The sequence below is a fragment of the Neospora caninum genome, chromosome VIIa (assembly GCF_000208865.1).
Source record: "Neospora caninum Liverpool complete genome, chromosome VIIa".
In the NCBI taxonomy this organism is placed as follows: Eukaryota; Apicomplexa; class Conoidasida; order Eucoccidiorida; family Sarcocystidae; genus Neospora; species Neospora caninum.
Window position 1 is genome coordinate 3117502 of NC_018393.1, and position 16452 is coordinate 3133953.

At 51.7% G+C, this 16452-nt stretch overlaps 3 protein-coding genes across 3 annotated transcripts; 1 reads left to right on the plus strand and 2 right to left on the minus strand.

Moving 5' to 3' along the window:
* Positions 1-491: 491 nt before the first annotated feature.
* Positions 492-878, minus strand: NCLIV_022770 (conserved hypothetical protein; the record flags this gene model as incomplete). The annotated part of the gene is made up of 1 exon (XM_003882471.1): positions 492-878. One exon carries the CDS (start codon positions 876-878, stop codon positions 492-494), a length of 387 nt encoding a protein of 128 aa, XP_003882520.1.
* Positions 879-2765: 1887 nt separating this feature from the next.
* NCLIV_022780 (conserved hypothetical protein) lies at positions 2766-3353 on the minus strand (the record flags this gene model as incomplete). Its single annotated transcript, XM_003882472.1, has 1 exon — positions 2766-3353. The coding sequence occupies one exon, from the start codon at positions 3351-3353 to the stop codon at positions 2766-2768; it is 588 nt and encodes a 195-aa protein (XP_003882521.1).
* A 4195-nt stretch (positions 3354-7548) lies between these two features.
* Positions 7549-14501, plus strand: NCLIV_022790 (conserved hypothetical protein; the record flags this gene model as incomplete). Its single annotated transcript, XM_003882473.1, has 9 exons — positions 7549-8040; positions 8561-8662; positions 9307-9429; positions 10081-10312; positions 11008-11312; positions 11800-11823; positions 12620-12807; positions 13560-13959; positions 14430-14501. The coding sequence occupies 9 exons, from the start codon at positions 7549-7551 to the stop codon at positions 14499-14501; spliced, it is 1938 nt and encodes a 645-aa protein (XP_003882522.1).
* Between the last annotated feature and the right edge of the window lie 1951 nt (positions 14502-16452).

Here is a 16452-nt window from a genome sequence, read left to right on the forward strand (position 1 = left end):
CAGCGAGAGGCTAGTGCAAGCCTGCTTATCGTAGGTGCTGGTGGTTGCTCTGGCTTTGCTTCATGTCTTGAAGAGGTCGCGCAAGAAGCATGGTGCGTCGGATATAACTGCGTATCCATTTTGCTACTTCCAACGCAGAAACCTGGTGAGGGTAGCCCTGCTGTGGATAAGAAGGTATAGGGCTAAAACAGGTGAAATCGAAGTGGACATCATTCTCATCTACCATGGCTAGTCTTCTGCAACCTGAGGCCAGCGCACTCGACTGTCAACTGTGCGAAGCGAAGAAGCACGCACCGTGTGTCATTTTACAGTGCGGTATTCGGTTCCACCCGATTTCAGGGTGTCTGCAGAAATGGTCATGTTTTGACAAATGGTTTTTGGGAGAGGCCAAACCGTGAAAAACGGCAAGAATATTGGGAAAAAGTCACGCGCGAGACCTAAAAAGGAGGTAACCAGACCGGACTCTCAGGCGGGAAATGATGGCTGTTGTGTCATGCTGTCTGGCCAGGAATCAAAGAAGAAAGGCCACCAAAATTGAGTTCGGGGAGTCCAGGGAATAACGAACCACCTGGAATGATTGGCGAGAGGTTTCCGAAACTGGAGCCTCCTCCAATGCCTCCAATGAGCCCAGAGAGAAGCTCAAACTTTGCGGTGATGACGGAACGGAGTGTGTCGAGGAAGGATGACATGTCCATGGAAGGAAGGTTCTCCAGAGCTTGGGCGTTGACCATCGTGTCCTTCTCGATCATCTGCTTCAGTTCCATCATGCCCTTCACCATTTCACTCATCGCTTCCACGGGTTCTCCGACCCCCATTCCTGGTTTCTCTTCTCGTGCCAGAAGTTTCTCGGGGTAGCCGCCCAGAACGCCTGCAGTCATTGTAGACAAAGCGAGCACGAAGAAGAGAGCGTTCCTGATCCCTACCATTTTGCATACAAAAGATTACCGGAAAGCGGGAGGGTGGACGTCAGGTGCAACAAGTTACTGCGGCTGTTTTCGCCTGAGGGAGAGACAAAAAAGACTTTTCTGAACGGTCGACACCCGTTCAACTGAACGCCGCACTGCCCCATCCTCGGGGGGTCCGGAGGAGGCACGATAAATCTGGACGGGAGCACTGACTTCCCACTTTTGAAAGGGATGCGAGGTAATTGGCAGTGATGTTGCTGGTGTATGTGGCTAGTGGACGCCGCCACGTTGCGTACCGGCCACTCGGCTTCGACCAGCCCTGCTATACAGGAAGGAACGAGTGAAGCTTCTAGTGCTGTCAGTGACACTCATCGCCCCATGTCAGTTCCATTAAGCGGTTTCGGCAGTTCGGAACGCCATGAATCATATCGACAGGAGTGACATGGTCGAGCTTTCCACCTTAATTGCTCTCAGACCCTTCTGAAACACGAGCATTCATTGGCGACGCACTTGCTGTCAACTGGAAATTTGCACCTGCGAACGGTGACGTCTCAAACCTGCAGCGATAGCCCTTATTGTGTGTATAACTAAGGTTAAAAGAACGTCACACGCGGAGCGACCATTTGGTTCTCTCCGCAAAACCAGCTCCGGTAGCAAAAGGGATAGCCAAACGTGCAGTAGAACACGCTAAAGACTTCTGGACCAAGGACTGAACCATTTTCGAATCACCGGGTGGATGCCTGCCCAGTCGGCTCACACCCGCAGGGAAGGAACAGGGTATTTCCACGGCTCATAGACTAAGGGTCTTCTGATAAAGGCGGTCCTGAGATCAGTGAACGCCCCGAACTGAAAAGCAAGGCATTTGTGTCTGGTAGTACCACCTAACCTAAAAAGCACTCTGGACGTAGCAACGAGCAAAGGACCCTCTACGTCCTCGGCCTCTGCCGGCTCAACCGTCCGTGGTGTCGATGCATAGTTACAGGGGAGGTTCATACTACGTTATTCTCATGTCGTATGTCTTTGAATAAACCACACCGAGATAAGAGGTACCTACTGTTTGAACTAGTGGGCCGCAGAAGAAAAATTGCGACATAGGCAGTTTTGCAGTTCTTCAAAGGCTTACACGGTCAACTCGATTCCTGGATTTGCTGACGGGCACCTTTCCTCCGCCAACTACTGTGCCCAACGCCTGAGCAAGCACAGCGGCTGTTACGGTGTTAGTGTATATATGCATATACACACCACATCTGTATACTACTTGCTTGGTATTTTCCAAAGTCTCAAAGCGAAGCAGCCGTCAATACATGGTGCGGAACAGAGGTAACTGGAGATAGAAGATTGAATTTTAAATATAAACGGAAACGCCCTTCTGTCTCCAGCATGCTGCACCAAAACGTTATTCAATGGCTTGCCTGTTTGCAGCTGTTGTATTCGCAGAAAGACCGAGTGTCTGCAACGGCGCTGTTAGCCCTTCTTCATACGGGACCTGCTGTTCATCTGGCCTGTATTCGAGAGGTCGCTTCATTTCAGAACTACAGTATCGGGCGAAATGTGTACGCGGACTGAGAACCAAAGGAAACTTGCTGTCAGCAAGCCGACCTTTTCTCGAGTAACCTTGATGTACCAAGTTGATGCACCCAGAAGTCTTCAACACAAAACAGAACGAACGGAGACAATCAGAAGGTACGGTCTCAAAAGATCGACAAGTCATGGGGACGGAATGATGAATATTGCCAAGTTCCGACATACCCACCGAAGAGGGGTGGTCGTGCGAGCTCTGTCAACATTGTTGAACATTACGAAGCAAATTTACGCAGACTAAAAATACCAACTCGTTCCAGACTGCACCACATGGCGCGGTCAAATTATGCTATTTGGGAGATTGGCCCCGCTGCCGAGAATATCTTGGAGGACCGCCATTTGCTGTGTTACAGCACTTTTCATGGCTTCCAGGGTGCCCTGAAAGCCGACGGCGGGGAACAATTGCATTACGCGCGCTGTCACAGACGTGTCATTCACCATACGCCGAATGTCGTTCATTTCTTTCAGCATCATGTTTTTCATTGCTGTGGTATCGTCACGCACTCTTTTCAAAATCGAGGTGATGATACTGCTCGCAGAAGCACCTTCAATGAGGGGTTCTCCGCCGTTAGCCGTAGCCAACGCGTCTTTCTCCCTCATCTCTTTTTCCACAGACATCATCATCTCGAGATCTTTGCGCAGCCTGTCTTCCACTTCGTGAATCGCCGACACACCTCCCTCCATTGCCTCCATGACAGTTACCAGCTCAGGCAGCAGCGTTGCTTTTTCGCCCACGTTTTCGCCAATGTTCCTAGTCTTGTTCGAGACCGGTACAGCAGCTTCCCCAGGTACGGCTGAGGGCTCCGCGCACACAGCCACTTGTGCGAGCAGTGCTGTAAGAACGACCAGAGCCAGAACGTTCGCCATCTCAAGACAGATATTCGCAGAGACCGAAAACAGTGACCGAAAAGCGCAGTGCCTGACCGAACCGGCGGCAAGTATAGCGCCTGCCTCAGTTGCTCACTTGCAGATGGTCAAAAAATTACACGATCAAAGAAGACGAGTCCTGGCTCTGCAGTGGGGTGACGGAGGATGACGGCGAGCAACGCTGCGGAAAGCTGAGGATGTAGTGCTAAGTGGAGGACATATGACTGGAAACGATTGACAGAACCACAAAAATGACCTAGCAAACAGCCAAGTCAGGCATGTCCGGCTACGAAAAAAAGGCGAAGCGAACCGAAGATCTTCAACAGTGAACACTGAGGCGACTGATCGACTGACACAGTCAAGCGCAGGCAAAAAAACCACAGGCCGAGAGCTGCCCTGTTCTTGTTAGGGGCGGCTCGCTTCAACTAGTCGTTTTCGCTTTCTGGGCAGTCTCACACGGTTCTGAGTTTTTCGTTATTTGTCAGCTGATGATGCCGCTGATATCTGCAACAACGACTGCTGCGAGGCAGCGCCGTCGTTTTGATTATCTGATTCTGCTCTCACTCGAGAATTAGAAAAGTGAGCTGAAAGACGTATTGTGTGTGAAAACAGTGCATGGACGAAAGAAATCTCCAAGCGGTCACACATTAGCGCTTTTCTGGTATGGGATTGTCTCCACTGTCGACGACCGGAGCAACCGTGTGATACTGTCCAGCAACGGCAAATATGATCCAGTGCAGTCCTACAGGAAAAATACCTTAGACCCATCCGACTCATAAGCGGAAATTGCATCTCAACAGTTTATGGCTGCTTCGCCTGCCAGGCTTAGGGTGAGCTGTAACTGACCACGCTCTTCTTTTCCTCACAGTCTATTCATTGCGTCCCTGTGTACGCTTGACTGGGAACTGTGACGAGCCACCCAGGCGAGGGGTCGTGCGGCGTGAGGGAAAACTCGCGACTAGTGGAGAGATGGGAGATCTAAGCGCTCTCAGTCTCTGGAAAGAAGACCCGGATGAACTCATCTCTTCTCACTTAGCATCCGAGCAAGAAACAAACTGAACTATGCAACGAACCACAGATTTACTCGGGGACTCAGAACATTTCAACGTCACATGCGAGACATCTTCAATACATTCACAGATGAACATTTTTTCGTTTACATTTCGTGTATGGAGGTATCAGCAACATCGAAACCATGCAGAGTCTAAGGTTGCGACTATACACTCCAGTGCAGCCGTTTCCTGCTCCCTCATTTTCGGCAACTCCACCGTCATATCCTCACCTGTCGCTGAGCTCCTTCGGCGTTGCTTGCTGCCTTCTGTCATTGTAGCGTTTCTCTTCACGGCTTCTCGAGTTGCGGGTGGACAGAGAGGTGCGAGAACACAGGATGCCTAGCCTGCGGTGAGTCGCCTGCAAGTTTCTTCGTTTTTAGTAGCCTCGAACGGCCTCACAGCCCTCAGATTTCCCGCGATTTCCCTGCACTTTCACGTCCCACCATGCCGTCGGCAAAATCTGAATGGTAGACCCCCAAGTCTGATCTGCAAAATCCCGCCACGCCTTCGCCTGTCACTGTCTTGTGCCAGCTGGCGATGAACTGACACACGACGCAACCAGAACCGGCCCACAATTAGAAGAAACCCACCTTCTTTGGGCATTCATCCCGGCTCGTCTTTCTTTCCAATCAAAACCGTGCATCTCAATCTAAATACGGCTCCCTTCTGTCTCTTCGAACTTGTCGCTTTCTGCTCGTCCCCGGCTGTCTCCACTGTCTCACACCCAGCGCAGAACGACAATCTTGCGCAGCTGGCGGGGCTGATCCAGCTTTGCGTGGCGAGGATATCCATGCACACGAAGGAAAACGACAATATTTTAGGACGCTTGATGCGGATCTCTTCATTACCAGGAAAAAAGCCGCTCATTGGTTCTAGGCATTCCTCGAAATTGCGCCTGTTCCCTCAATTTCGTAGAATCTTTCTGCATGCGCGCCTGATAGTTTTCGCATGTCTCCGCCGTTTCCGGCTGTATGTACATACAGGGCGCTACGAAGGAACGACGAGAAAAGCGCTTTTTTTCTTTTTCGTCTTTTCCTAAACTTCTCCTGTTCACTTCGGCTGTGAACACTTGCCATGGATGATTAGTGAGATCCATTGCAAAGGCGTTTCTCAGTTTCACTTGACCCGTACTACACGCCGACTTCCACGACAGCGCTATGGACGTTGCTGTCGATGGTACCAGGGAACATGTATCGCGCTCCAGACTCTCAACCCGTATCAAGCGCGGATTTCTTGTCCCATTTTGTGTACGTTTATTTGCGCTGTGTATTGGCAAATCCTGCGGGGGCCTATTCTGCCTGCAGGTGTAAAACCCATCCCCATTACCCATGCACGGACTTCCCGCGTACATAATTTCCCCTTTTCTGTGCCATCCTACGCGTCTGCGTAGTGAGACACACACTATGTAATTATCATTTCTCCTTACGACCCTCCACCGGCCTTTTTCGTTGCTTTGTCTCGCAACAATGGGCGTCCCCTGTCGGTTGCGAGGAAGGTTGCTTCCGGAGAGTCGACGCGTCGTGACGCGGCGTCTTCGCGGCACCTCTACTGTCTCTGTTTCCCGTTCCTCTTCAACTCTTGACTCTACACTCGGTGCCATTTGCTCGTCTTCCCGTCCTCAATTGCCGTCTTCGCCTTCTCACTCTTTTTCTGTCTCTTCATTTCCTTCCCCGTGTTTGGCTGCTGGAGCTTTTACTTCGTTGTCTCCCTGTTCTTGCAGCTCCACTCCTTCTGTTTCCTCTTCGTTTGGCTCTATCCGTTCCCGGTCGTCTCCTCCCTCTTCGTTTCCTCCTTCTTCGTCTCTTCCCTCTTTGTCTCCTTCCTGTTCCTACTCGTGTCCGTCTGTTTTTGCTTCTCTTCTGCCGTTCGTGTCGCCGGACTTCCCTCTGAGCCGAAGGGTTGCGGTTTTATGCCCCAGTAGGGCTGAACTCCTTCCAACATTTCTTTCACTCCTTCTCCCCTCTTCAGCCATGAGTCGTCACCAAGAGCGTTTCGCCCACCAGCTTTACTCTTCCCTTTCTCCACAGGCCAATTCCCGCCTTACGGTTCCCCTCGCCTCTCCCTCGTCATTTCGTCCCTTCGTTTCTTCTTCTCGTACTTCCTCTTCGTCTCTTTTTCCCCCGTCGGTGCGGGCTTCATCGCCTCTTTCTGCCTTGTCGCCTCAAGTGCCTTGTTTCTGCTCTTCCCTCCGTTCGCTCCGTTGCCGCGTTGTCTCGAAGCCTCCGCTGTCTTCCCGGCTGCACCTAGAACAAAGTCCTTCGCCTTTCCTCCGTTCCAGCGACTCGTGTTTCTTCTCGCTGTCTACGCAGACTTCAGGCTCCGAGCGTACAGACACCTTATCGCGGTGGACAGACACATGGCCGAGGCGTGCATCCACCCCAGCAAAGTGCATGCACACCGCGGGTGCGGCAGCTCTGGGGGTTCGAGAGAGAGGGGAGAGGCGAGAAGCGAGCGGCGACGCACGGGGGGAGCCGTCGAAATGCGCGACACAAAACTCGGAGACAAAGCGAGCCTCTGCGCCTGCCCTCCCTGCGTCTCAGTGTGCGGCCTTCGCGGGCGACAGCAGCGGCAGTGGAAGCTGTTGGATCGAACCGGCGTTTGGAAGCCTCGAGAGCGAACCAGCCTCGTGTGCGCCCCGGCAGACGCGCCAGCGCCTTCCACGGCTTCCGTGTTGCTCGACAGAGGCGTCTGCCGAGAGACGCCAAGACACCGTTTTCGCGTCGCGACCCTCCAGAGAACGCCTACGAATGCCGCCTCCGGCCGCTTTGACAAGATCTGACGCAGTGCCTCTGCCAATGCATCAAACGCACTATTTGCTCCGTGATCGCGAAGACGACCGCCTCGCTCTTGCGGCGGTCTCGTCTCCTTTCCCCCAGCCTCTCGGCGATTGCCTCTCTCTCGCTTCTAACTCACCCGCGCCTTCCTATTCCTTTCCTCCCTCTCCTGCCTCGTCCCCACCTTCACTCCTCCCTTCTCCCTCACTCTCCTCCTGTTCGCCTTCGTCGCCAGCTTCTGTGGTTCCCTCCTCTCCGTCGCCAGGGGCTGTGGAGCAGTCAGCGCCGCAGGGAGGACTGTGGGGGCGAGGAGACAGAGGGGCGAGAGCCGTGCGCGGCGTCTTGCCACCGAGCCTGCGCGTTTCCGGCATGAGGGAAGCATGCGCGGGCGGATCCAGGGAGACAGAAAGGTCTCCCGTCGCCCGCAGCCCCCCCGTTTCTCTTCCACAGACTCTCGAGAGAAATTTCACGCCCAAGGAAAACGAGCGGCGCCGCGTCGTTGAGAGAGGCCCAGCGCAGAATCTCGGCTTCTCGCGTCGCCCCGCTATTGAGGGCTCTGGAGACAGACTGCCTGGGGGCCGCGAAGGAGAGAGGGGAAGGGGAGAGAGAGAGCGACTGGAGACACCGAGACCCAAGAGAGGAGAAAGAGAGGGCGTCGCCGCCAGATCCAAGAAGGCTCAAACGGTTGTGGGAAAACTGATGGAAGAAGCGGTCGACCTTGTGGAGGCCTTCGAGGCGTTCAAAGAAGACGCGAGGGGCGATCGAGAAGAGCGGCGAGGAAAACTGCAAGCGTTTCAGACAAAGATCTTCAAAGTTCATCAGCACCTTTCTCACCACGTCCACGAGGCAACGGCGGACGAAGTAAGGCGGGATAGACATGCGGAGCCGAGAGGTGGACGCTAAACGCGAAGAAACGCTTTTCTCAAACTCGGGAAGCCAGACAGGTGACGGCGAGACAGTGAAACAGAGTTACATTCGTACCAGACTTAGCTCTCAGAGTCTGAATTTCCTCTCGTTTCATGTGTGCCTCTCGCTTTTTTTACGCCTTTAGACGTGTGGAGTGATTCGACTACGGAAGACAAAGCGGGTCAAACACGAATATACCCATATACATTTCACGTGTGTGACTATTACAGTTATGCACACTCATGTGTATACTCGCTGGCGTAGGTGTGGACATTCAAATACATACTCAGCTACGGCTCCGTAGACACTATTGAAGTCATGCACCGACGTATCCTAATATATATATATATATAGAGAGAGAGAGAGAGTTGACCAGTATATATGTAAGTATATATGTGTGTTCAAAGGGTATGAGTTTGTGAGGAGAGTTCTTGGTCACTCCGAATGGTGTACAGAGAGTTGTGCGTTTGTCCAGCTGTTGGAGCTTCGCGGGCACGTCGAGGCGCTGCTGATGAGACAAAAGTTGGTGGTAGACCGCCGCCTTCTTCTGCCGCTTCTCGAGGAGTTGTACAAACGAGTAAGAAGAAATCCGTTTTTTATATGACCGAAACGAGCCTCTGGCGCACCGCTGTTCCAGTTGAGGGATTCGCACGGCCCGTCGCGCGCTGTGCACACAGACACATCCTGGTGTGCACGAGAGGCGCTGCCCCGGCGTTTTTCGTCGGTGTTTTTGAAGGAGAGAGCGTCACGAAAAAACGTTGCACCAGGGTGGACTGGCATTGCAAGGGTTCGTTTTTTACGGGGAGATCTCGTGCGGATCCTTCCGTTAACGGATGTGCCCGAACGTGCTTTGTCTACGCATATTCTTATGCATCCTATATGCCGATTATTGCATGCATGTATTGATATGCGTGTAGATCTACACCAGCATACATGTGTGCATGCCGGAATCAAAACCGGTCAATCGTATGCCTCGTCAAAACGTTTAGAAACAGCACAATCATCCTCGTACTTCCACACATATCAATGTATATATATATATATATACATATGCATCTATATGTATCTATATACAAGCTTGTATGACATGAGTATACATGCGCGTCGTTGATCCCAGGTACGTATATGAAGCACTTTTGTTTACATGGGTGCGTAGTGCCAATAGATGCATGCGCGGTTTCGATCACTGTCTTTGCGTTTTTGCGTGTGTGCGGGTCACAGGATATGATCGACACTGTTCGCATGAGCACTCTCGTTCGCTATTTCCGAGATCTGTGCGATACAAACCAAGGCGATCTTCCGGCTCCTGAAACGCTGATAAAACGCGTGCATGCGTCGATTATGGTGCGACCCTATGCGCAGACCTGAGGCGACCAATGTGAAAACCCTTTCGTCCCGTCGCCGCTGCATGCTTCGCCGAGACTGTCTATCCCCCTGTGTGAATACTCATCTCCTGCCACTGGATCGGGCTGCAAGCACGTGCGTGTTTCTCTGTCTCGCTCCATGTTTCTCTCTCAACTTGTCCGTCTACGAGGATGTCTTCTATGCATGAGGCTCTGCACCGATGCTGCCTGTGGCCTGAAGGAATGCCTCTTTCCGTCACCGTCGCTCAGGATCCGAGTGTGCCTCTCTCCGTAGGTTCTCCGTCTCTGCGGATGCCTCTTTCAACAGACGCGTGCGCTCGGATGCGGCCGCGAGAAAGTGCCCCCACATCTTACACATGCAAGCACATCTAGAGATTGACATGCACGCCGCTTTGTAAATCCGTATGCACACGACTGGCGGGTTCCACGCTGCATGTCGCGTGAAATCCATGCGTCCGAATGCGATGGAGTAAACGAAGTTCCACAAAACGCTAAACTACACAGGCAGGGCCGGAACGCGCGCACCGCGTTTTGGACGGGTGAATCCGTCGATTCTCCTGGCGCCTGCAGCACGCGCGTTGCACGACCCTCACCGACGCGTCTTGTTTCTGCGTGCGCTGCGGGGTGGCAGGCGCGTCAAGTCGAGTTTCTGGAGAACCGCGACTTGGGAAATGCGCTCCTTCTCTTCCTCTACAACTGCTGCCTGCTGCGCCTCCCAACTGGCGACTTGTATCCGGAGTGGGCAAGACGCAGTCTGGAGCCTCTTGCTGGCCGCGTCTCGAGCCACGAACCGCTCAAGATCTCCCCGCCCCTCGTCGTCTTCGTCTCGCGAATCCTCATTGCCGAGCGCTGCGGCAACGTTGGTAAACTCCGGCTCTTGCAGAACGCGTCCCGTCAAAAACCAAGGCCCCCGGACTATATATATATACACACCTATATATATTTATATATACATACGTTCAAGATATGCTTGGGCACGACGTCGTCGCACGCCTGCACGCTAACGTACACACACAAACACACATACCTAACTCTGTAGATAGGTTCATGCGTGTTGGAGCCTCTTCGAGAGGTGAGGAAAGGCGCTGTCGATGCGTGGGTATGTGGTCTCGGGCGTCGATACCCTTGCACCTTCCAGCAAATCCATTTGTCAGGGCGCGCCTTCCCCGAATGTGTCCTTGTGTGTATCGATCTGTTTCGACATCTGTGTCTGTCGAGCTGCACATCTGTTCATGTGGATATATCTATGTATATATCCATGCATATGTATGCATATATATATATATATATATATATATTTGTATGCGTATGTATGCATGTGTGTATATGTATATGCGAATATTTGTGAATGTGTACACCTCCATGAACTATGTATATGCATGTGTGTTTTCGGCGGCTTCAGCGAGGCTGGCTTACCCCGTGGGGCCACTGTTGGCGTGAGAGCGACTGTAGTGTGGTGTGAGCGAGACCGAGGTGAAGCAGCGCTTGCATGCGCCTCTTCCCGGTTTCTTTCTGCACTGGCTGCTCCTTGTGTCCTTCTCGATGTCGGTTCGCTTAGGCGCGTGGCAGGCCGTGCTGAACTTGACGCTGTCAATCGACCCAAGAACGTCTCCGTTCTTCTTCGCGGCGGCGCTGCCGGACTCGGCGGACCCGCGGGGAGACGCGCCAAGCGCCGTCGCCGCTTCCAGAGAGACTTCACTCGACAGGACGACAGCCGCGCACGGCGACATTGGCAGAAGAGAAGAAGCGAGCGACTGGTGCCGCTACACCCCGGGAGACGAGGCGCAGTGGCTAGCCAACGCGACGCGAACGGCCTCGGGCGCTGCCGCCATGGGAATTCCGTTCCACCCGGCTCTAGAAATTGTGAGTTTAGATGAAGACAAGGAAGTAAAGATACGCCACCCCTACAAACAATACCGGCCGACATGTATGCACTCATGTGTGCACCTAGGATTATATATATATATATATATATATATACATATATATATATATATATTAGGTGCATGTGTCAGTGCACCGGTTTGTGCGTGCATAGTGAGTAGGCGGATATCCCCTATGTAACTGTATGTTGGTCATGCATCTAGTTCTCGGTATCGTATGCAAAAGTATATATATATATATATGTAGATGAGATCTCTAAGCCATATATATATATATATATATATATGTATCTGTGCGTGTGTCTAGGTGTGTAACTCTGCCATATATATTTAGACGTATATCTAGCTGTATCTCTCCACACGTGCGCATGCGCAAATCGTTATGTTTCTTGTGGCGCTTACTTAAACTGGATTCTGTGGGTCTGGGCTCTGCTGCGCCTTCCGGTGTGTGCTGCTTGCCGTTTCAGATTTTCGATCGCGTAGCCGAGGCCGTGAGGGAGGAGGGGAGCGCATCGTTTCAGGCGCTCTTTGCGTGTCAGGCGGAGCGGCACAGCTGCCGACTTTTGCAGTACATCTGGTCTCTCTGTTTTTACAATTTCCACCTCCGCGAACCCTTCCCAGCGATTTTGCAGGCGACATGCAAGCACGGGAGACTGGAACACGCTGCGCAGTACCTCCTCAACTTCGGCTCCCCCGCCTTCGTCCCGTTTCAGGCAAGGCCGAACCCTCCGTGTCAATCTTTAGCGACGTATCGGTCGTGCTCTCCTTCTTTCCATCTTTCTCGCGATCGCTTTCGCTTTACATCCGTATCTGCATCTGCCTATCTATACTGAGTTTTGTCTATAGCGAGCTAGGGAACTCTCCTAAGGTCTGGCTAGCTATTCGTTTGTGTCCCGCTACTTCGAAACGGGTATATACCGCAGTGCGGACACATTTGCAGGTGCCTATGTGGCGCACCGTGCCCGCGTGGGAACTTCTTCGTCGCTGTCGTAGTGCGTGCATGTGTAGATGCAAGTCTGTAGACATACATCCACTCTACTCTGCAGGTTCCCTTCTCCCCTTGCGTTTCAACCGCGAACAATAGACTGAGACCGATACGCCGTGTGCGCGTCCACCCTGATGGCCCCTCGCGCTGTTGCTTCTCTTTGTCGCCCCGCCCTCTATCTCTCTGTCTTCTTTTTCTTTCTCGCTGTCAACTTTTTCCTATCTCTCTGTCTTCTTTTTCTTTCTCGCTGTCAACTTTTTCCTATCTCTTTGTCTCCTTTTTGGTTCTGCACCGGGTTCCAGCTTGCGGAGGCGGTGATGTTTGCGCGGCGCGAGGACGGCTGGGCAGTTCGCGACGACCTCTCCGTTCTCTGCAAAGAGAATTTGGAAGACATTCTCACGTGCGTGCGGCCTTCGTGTTCGGCGTGGGCTTCCAATTTCCTCTCGCCGCACCCGAACTTCCGAGCCGACTTCGAGCGACACTTGACTCTGTGAGTAGGGCGCAATTCCCCAGGTTCGCGCGTGACGGCGGGGGAAACACCGAAACGCAGAAACACGCGCTGGAGAGACACCAGAGAAGCGCAGAACCCCGCGCAAACATTTGCATGCATCGAGGTGCAAAGTGACAGCCGTTGTAGGGTCGAGATCCTCACGTCTGGCGAGCGACGCTTTATAAGGCAGTCTAGAATCAGTCGCGAACCGTCTGTGCCGTTGGCCCTCTGTGTAAACACTTCCATGGACGTGCGGCTCCGATCGTCAGCTGACACACAAAGGTTGAACGCCATCCACGGGAGTCTATCCTGCTGCGTATCCATGACTGGAAATACTCATACGCATCCACTTTTGTTGATGTGGCTGTGACACGAACGCGCCACACCGAAAGGGTTGTATGGGCGCTCGCCCTCGGTACGCTGCTCGCGATGAGTAGGCACGTGAGGGTTTCGTGCTTCTCTATCTGCATGCAGAGAATAGGCGTTTCCCCGCTTTTTCACCTTCGTTTGAACCCCTTCGATTGGATGCTGGTGCATATTTCGCGTTCGTGGCTGTTCATGCACATCAGCCTCCCCCTGGTGTGTGCCGGATTCAGCACGACTTCGTTTCTGTTCTGATGCGCGTGTCTGGCTCCGCTGTACGGGCCCCACGTCTCTGAGTGCAAAAGGGAGACGGGGGTCGCCTCTGCTCCTCCCCTGCGTTCACCGCGGTTTGGCTTCTCTGGTTCCAAATCTTGTTTCTCGGCGTGCAGCAACGCGGTTCGCTTTTCATTCATCAATCGACGCGGCGTTTCCTGCCTCCATCTGCTCGACCTCAAAGGCGACGGCGATGCAACGAATCCGCAACGCAGTCTCAGTTCTTCTCCTCCATGCGATGAAAGACGCGAACATCTCTCTCCTTCTTCTCCTTCTTCTGCATCTTCTCCTTCTCCTTCTTCGTCTCCCCCTTCTTCTCCAGTGTGCGTTGTCCTGATTGATCTAGCACGGCAGCCGCGGGACTTGTCGCGCGGCGTTCAGCCGGGGCTCCTCGGTGGGCACATTCTGCACAATCGCCTGCTGCGGCGTCTCGGATGGGAAGTTCGCGTCGTCTGCCAAAGCGAATGGAACGCGCTCGACTCTCCTGGAAAACACGAACTCATCAAAAAGATAATCGTAAGAAAACGGCACACTACGTATTTCGTTTCTGTGAAACCTCTTCACAGATGCGTATATGTACATATATATTTGCCTACCCTTAGGTATATGGGCGCTGGTATCTCTTCTCTCTTTTTCTAACGGCCTACGTATACATCTGTATATATGCCTGCAGAGACTTATGCACCTATATGATGCCTTCTTATGTGCAGACATATATCTATGTATTTCAGCGTGTTCATGTGGCCTTTATGTGCAAAGATACTCAGCTCTCTCACTTTATGGGTGATGTATATATATATATATATATATATACATACATACATACATACATACATACATACATACATACATACATAGGTAGTGATCTAAATGCAGAACAATACTTGTATCCATGGACATGTTTCGTGTAGATTTGCATGGCTGCAAATGTGTAACAGTAGCGTTTACGAGAAGAGTTTAAAGTGGATTGGTGCGTTTTTCTTCAGGAGAAATACGCGCCTGACCAGCTTGCATCGTGCGTTTCGAACCGCCACGTGGAGGGAAACGGAGGTCGCTGAGCAACGCAGCAGCGATCACCAAGAAGGAAATGTGATTTTGGTGCTATTTGGCCCACTTGTATGAAAAATTGCGGCTTTTCAAATACATGCTGAACAAAAGAATCTTCAAACCGAAGACGCGAAAAAGCACTCCCAGAGCGCCGAGCTGTCTTATCTAGACAACAGTCCACAGGTCCAGATATATATATATATATATATATATATATATATATATGTGAGTATATGAGCAGACAGGTTCAGATGAAAGTGCATGCATGTATACTGACGTGTCACCGACGCATTTGTGGAAATCCCGCAACCCGACCGCCTTTTCTTCGTCCCGTTTGTCTCGGCTTCTTTTGACTTTTTGTCGAAAAATCTGTTTAACGCGGAGGAAGGGAAAACGACCGAGAGCGCTGCATGCGCGGACAGGCATTTTGTTGCAGTAGTCGAGAGACGCGCGCGAAAGACAAATGGAGCGGAAGTGAAGCTTCGCCGAGCTTCTCGTTGTTCTGCGCACAACCCTTCCACAGTGGCGAGACGTTCACACTGGAGAGCGCACATTGTGCACGCACTACAAAATTACAAAGTGAATCTCCCAAAGAGAAATTGCGTATAAAGAGAATCCTCGCTGTTTGCCGATGTTTAAATAGTACAAGCTTGATAGGCTTTCCGTCTCCATGTGACCACTTCTGAGTTCTTTAGCCACGACTCGCCGCGTGAATGGCTTTTCCAGTTGCGAGCGCCGTGCTCCGTGTCTCTGTGGAAGTTCAATTTTAGCTCTTTGCTTAAAAATATTTGTCGGCGGTTGGACGGAAACGAAGCCTCGGGATGCATCGCGTTCTCGGAAGGTACCAGCACACGTTTCTCTCTGCCGCCGGAAACGCACCTCGCGACCCCGCCTGCGGTATCAGCGCACCTTTCGCCTGTTCGCCACAGCCGCCACGGATCCCACTGCTCAGTCTTTCCACACCTGCTTATCCGTCTCTGTAGACACATGCACTTAAGAAACGCATCTACCTACACCAATCTATATATATATATATATATATATATATATATAGGGCTTACGGTTTATATATATATATATATATATATATATACTGAGAGAAGTGCGTGGAACGGATAGATGTATATATGTACTGGTGTAGAGAGAGGTGTGTGTCTAAGGCGCAGGACTCGACGGGGAAAGAGGTTTTGCTGTTGATGTGAGAGAGAAGTTATCACAGCTTCTCTGCACAGCCGACGTTTGAGAAAACGACCATACGTAGCCTACGTATCGTTTTTATCACGTCGGAAAAGAGATATTGCCTCTGTACCAAAGATCCGTGACCGCCAGAACTTTATAGCTCGAATCGAAAACAGAGAGACATTGGCCTGCCGAGGAAACTGCATATGACTCCAGTTGTGAGAAAAGACGTGCTGGCGAAATCGTCGCCGGCAGCCCACCGGTTTAGTCGCGCCGAGGAGACAGTGGCAGGCGAGAGACGCGGGATTTGGTCTCTTCAGAGACACTCTCCTGGTTTTCGCCTCAAACGGAAAAACACGAGATAAAACGGAAAACCTCCCACATACCCGACACCCCATAGTGGAGACAGACTCTCCGGAAGCAAGCACGCATACACGGATATGTATATTTTGTATTCCACACATACTCACACCTCTCTGTACATGTATATATAAATATATATATATATATATATATATATATATATATGTATGGATACGTGCTTGTATGGATGTATATGCCTACCGATGCAGACACTTGCACGTGCATGTATATATATCTGCATGCATGGAGACATACAGCACAAACACAGTCTCTCTCTCTATATGTATATATGTATATATATGTACATGAATAGCGATTGGAGCGATACGTTTGGACTCGCGCAAGAGATGTGGGCATGCTTCTTTGACTGTCCCCAAAAAGAGTTCGCGGTTGTCTCCAGTTGCGCGAAGCTTGCCGATG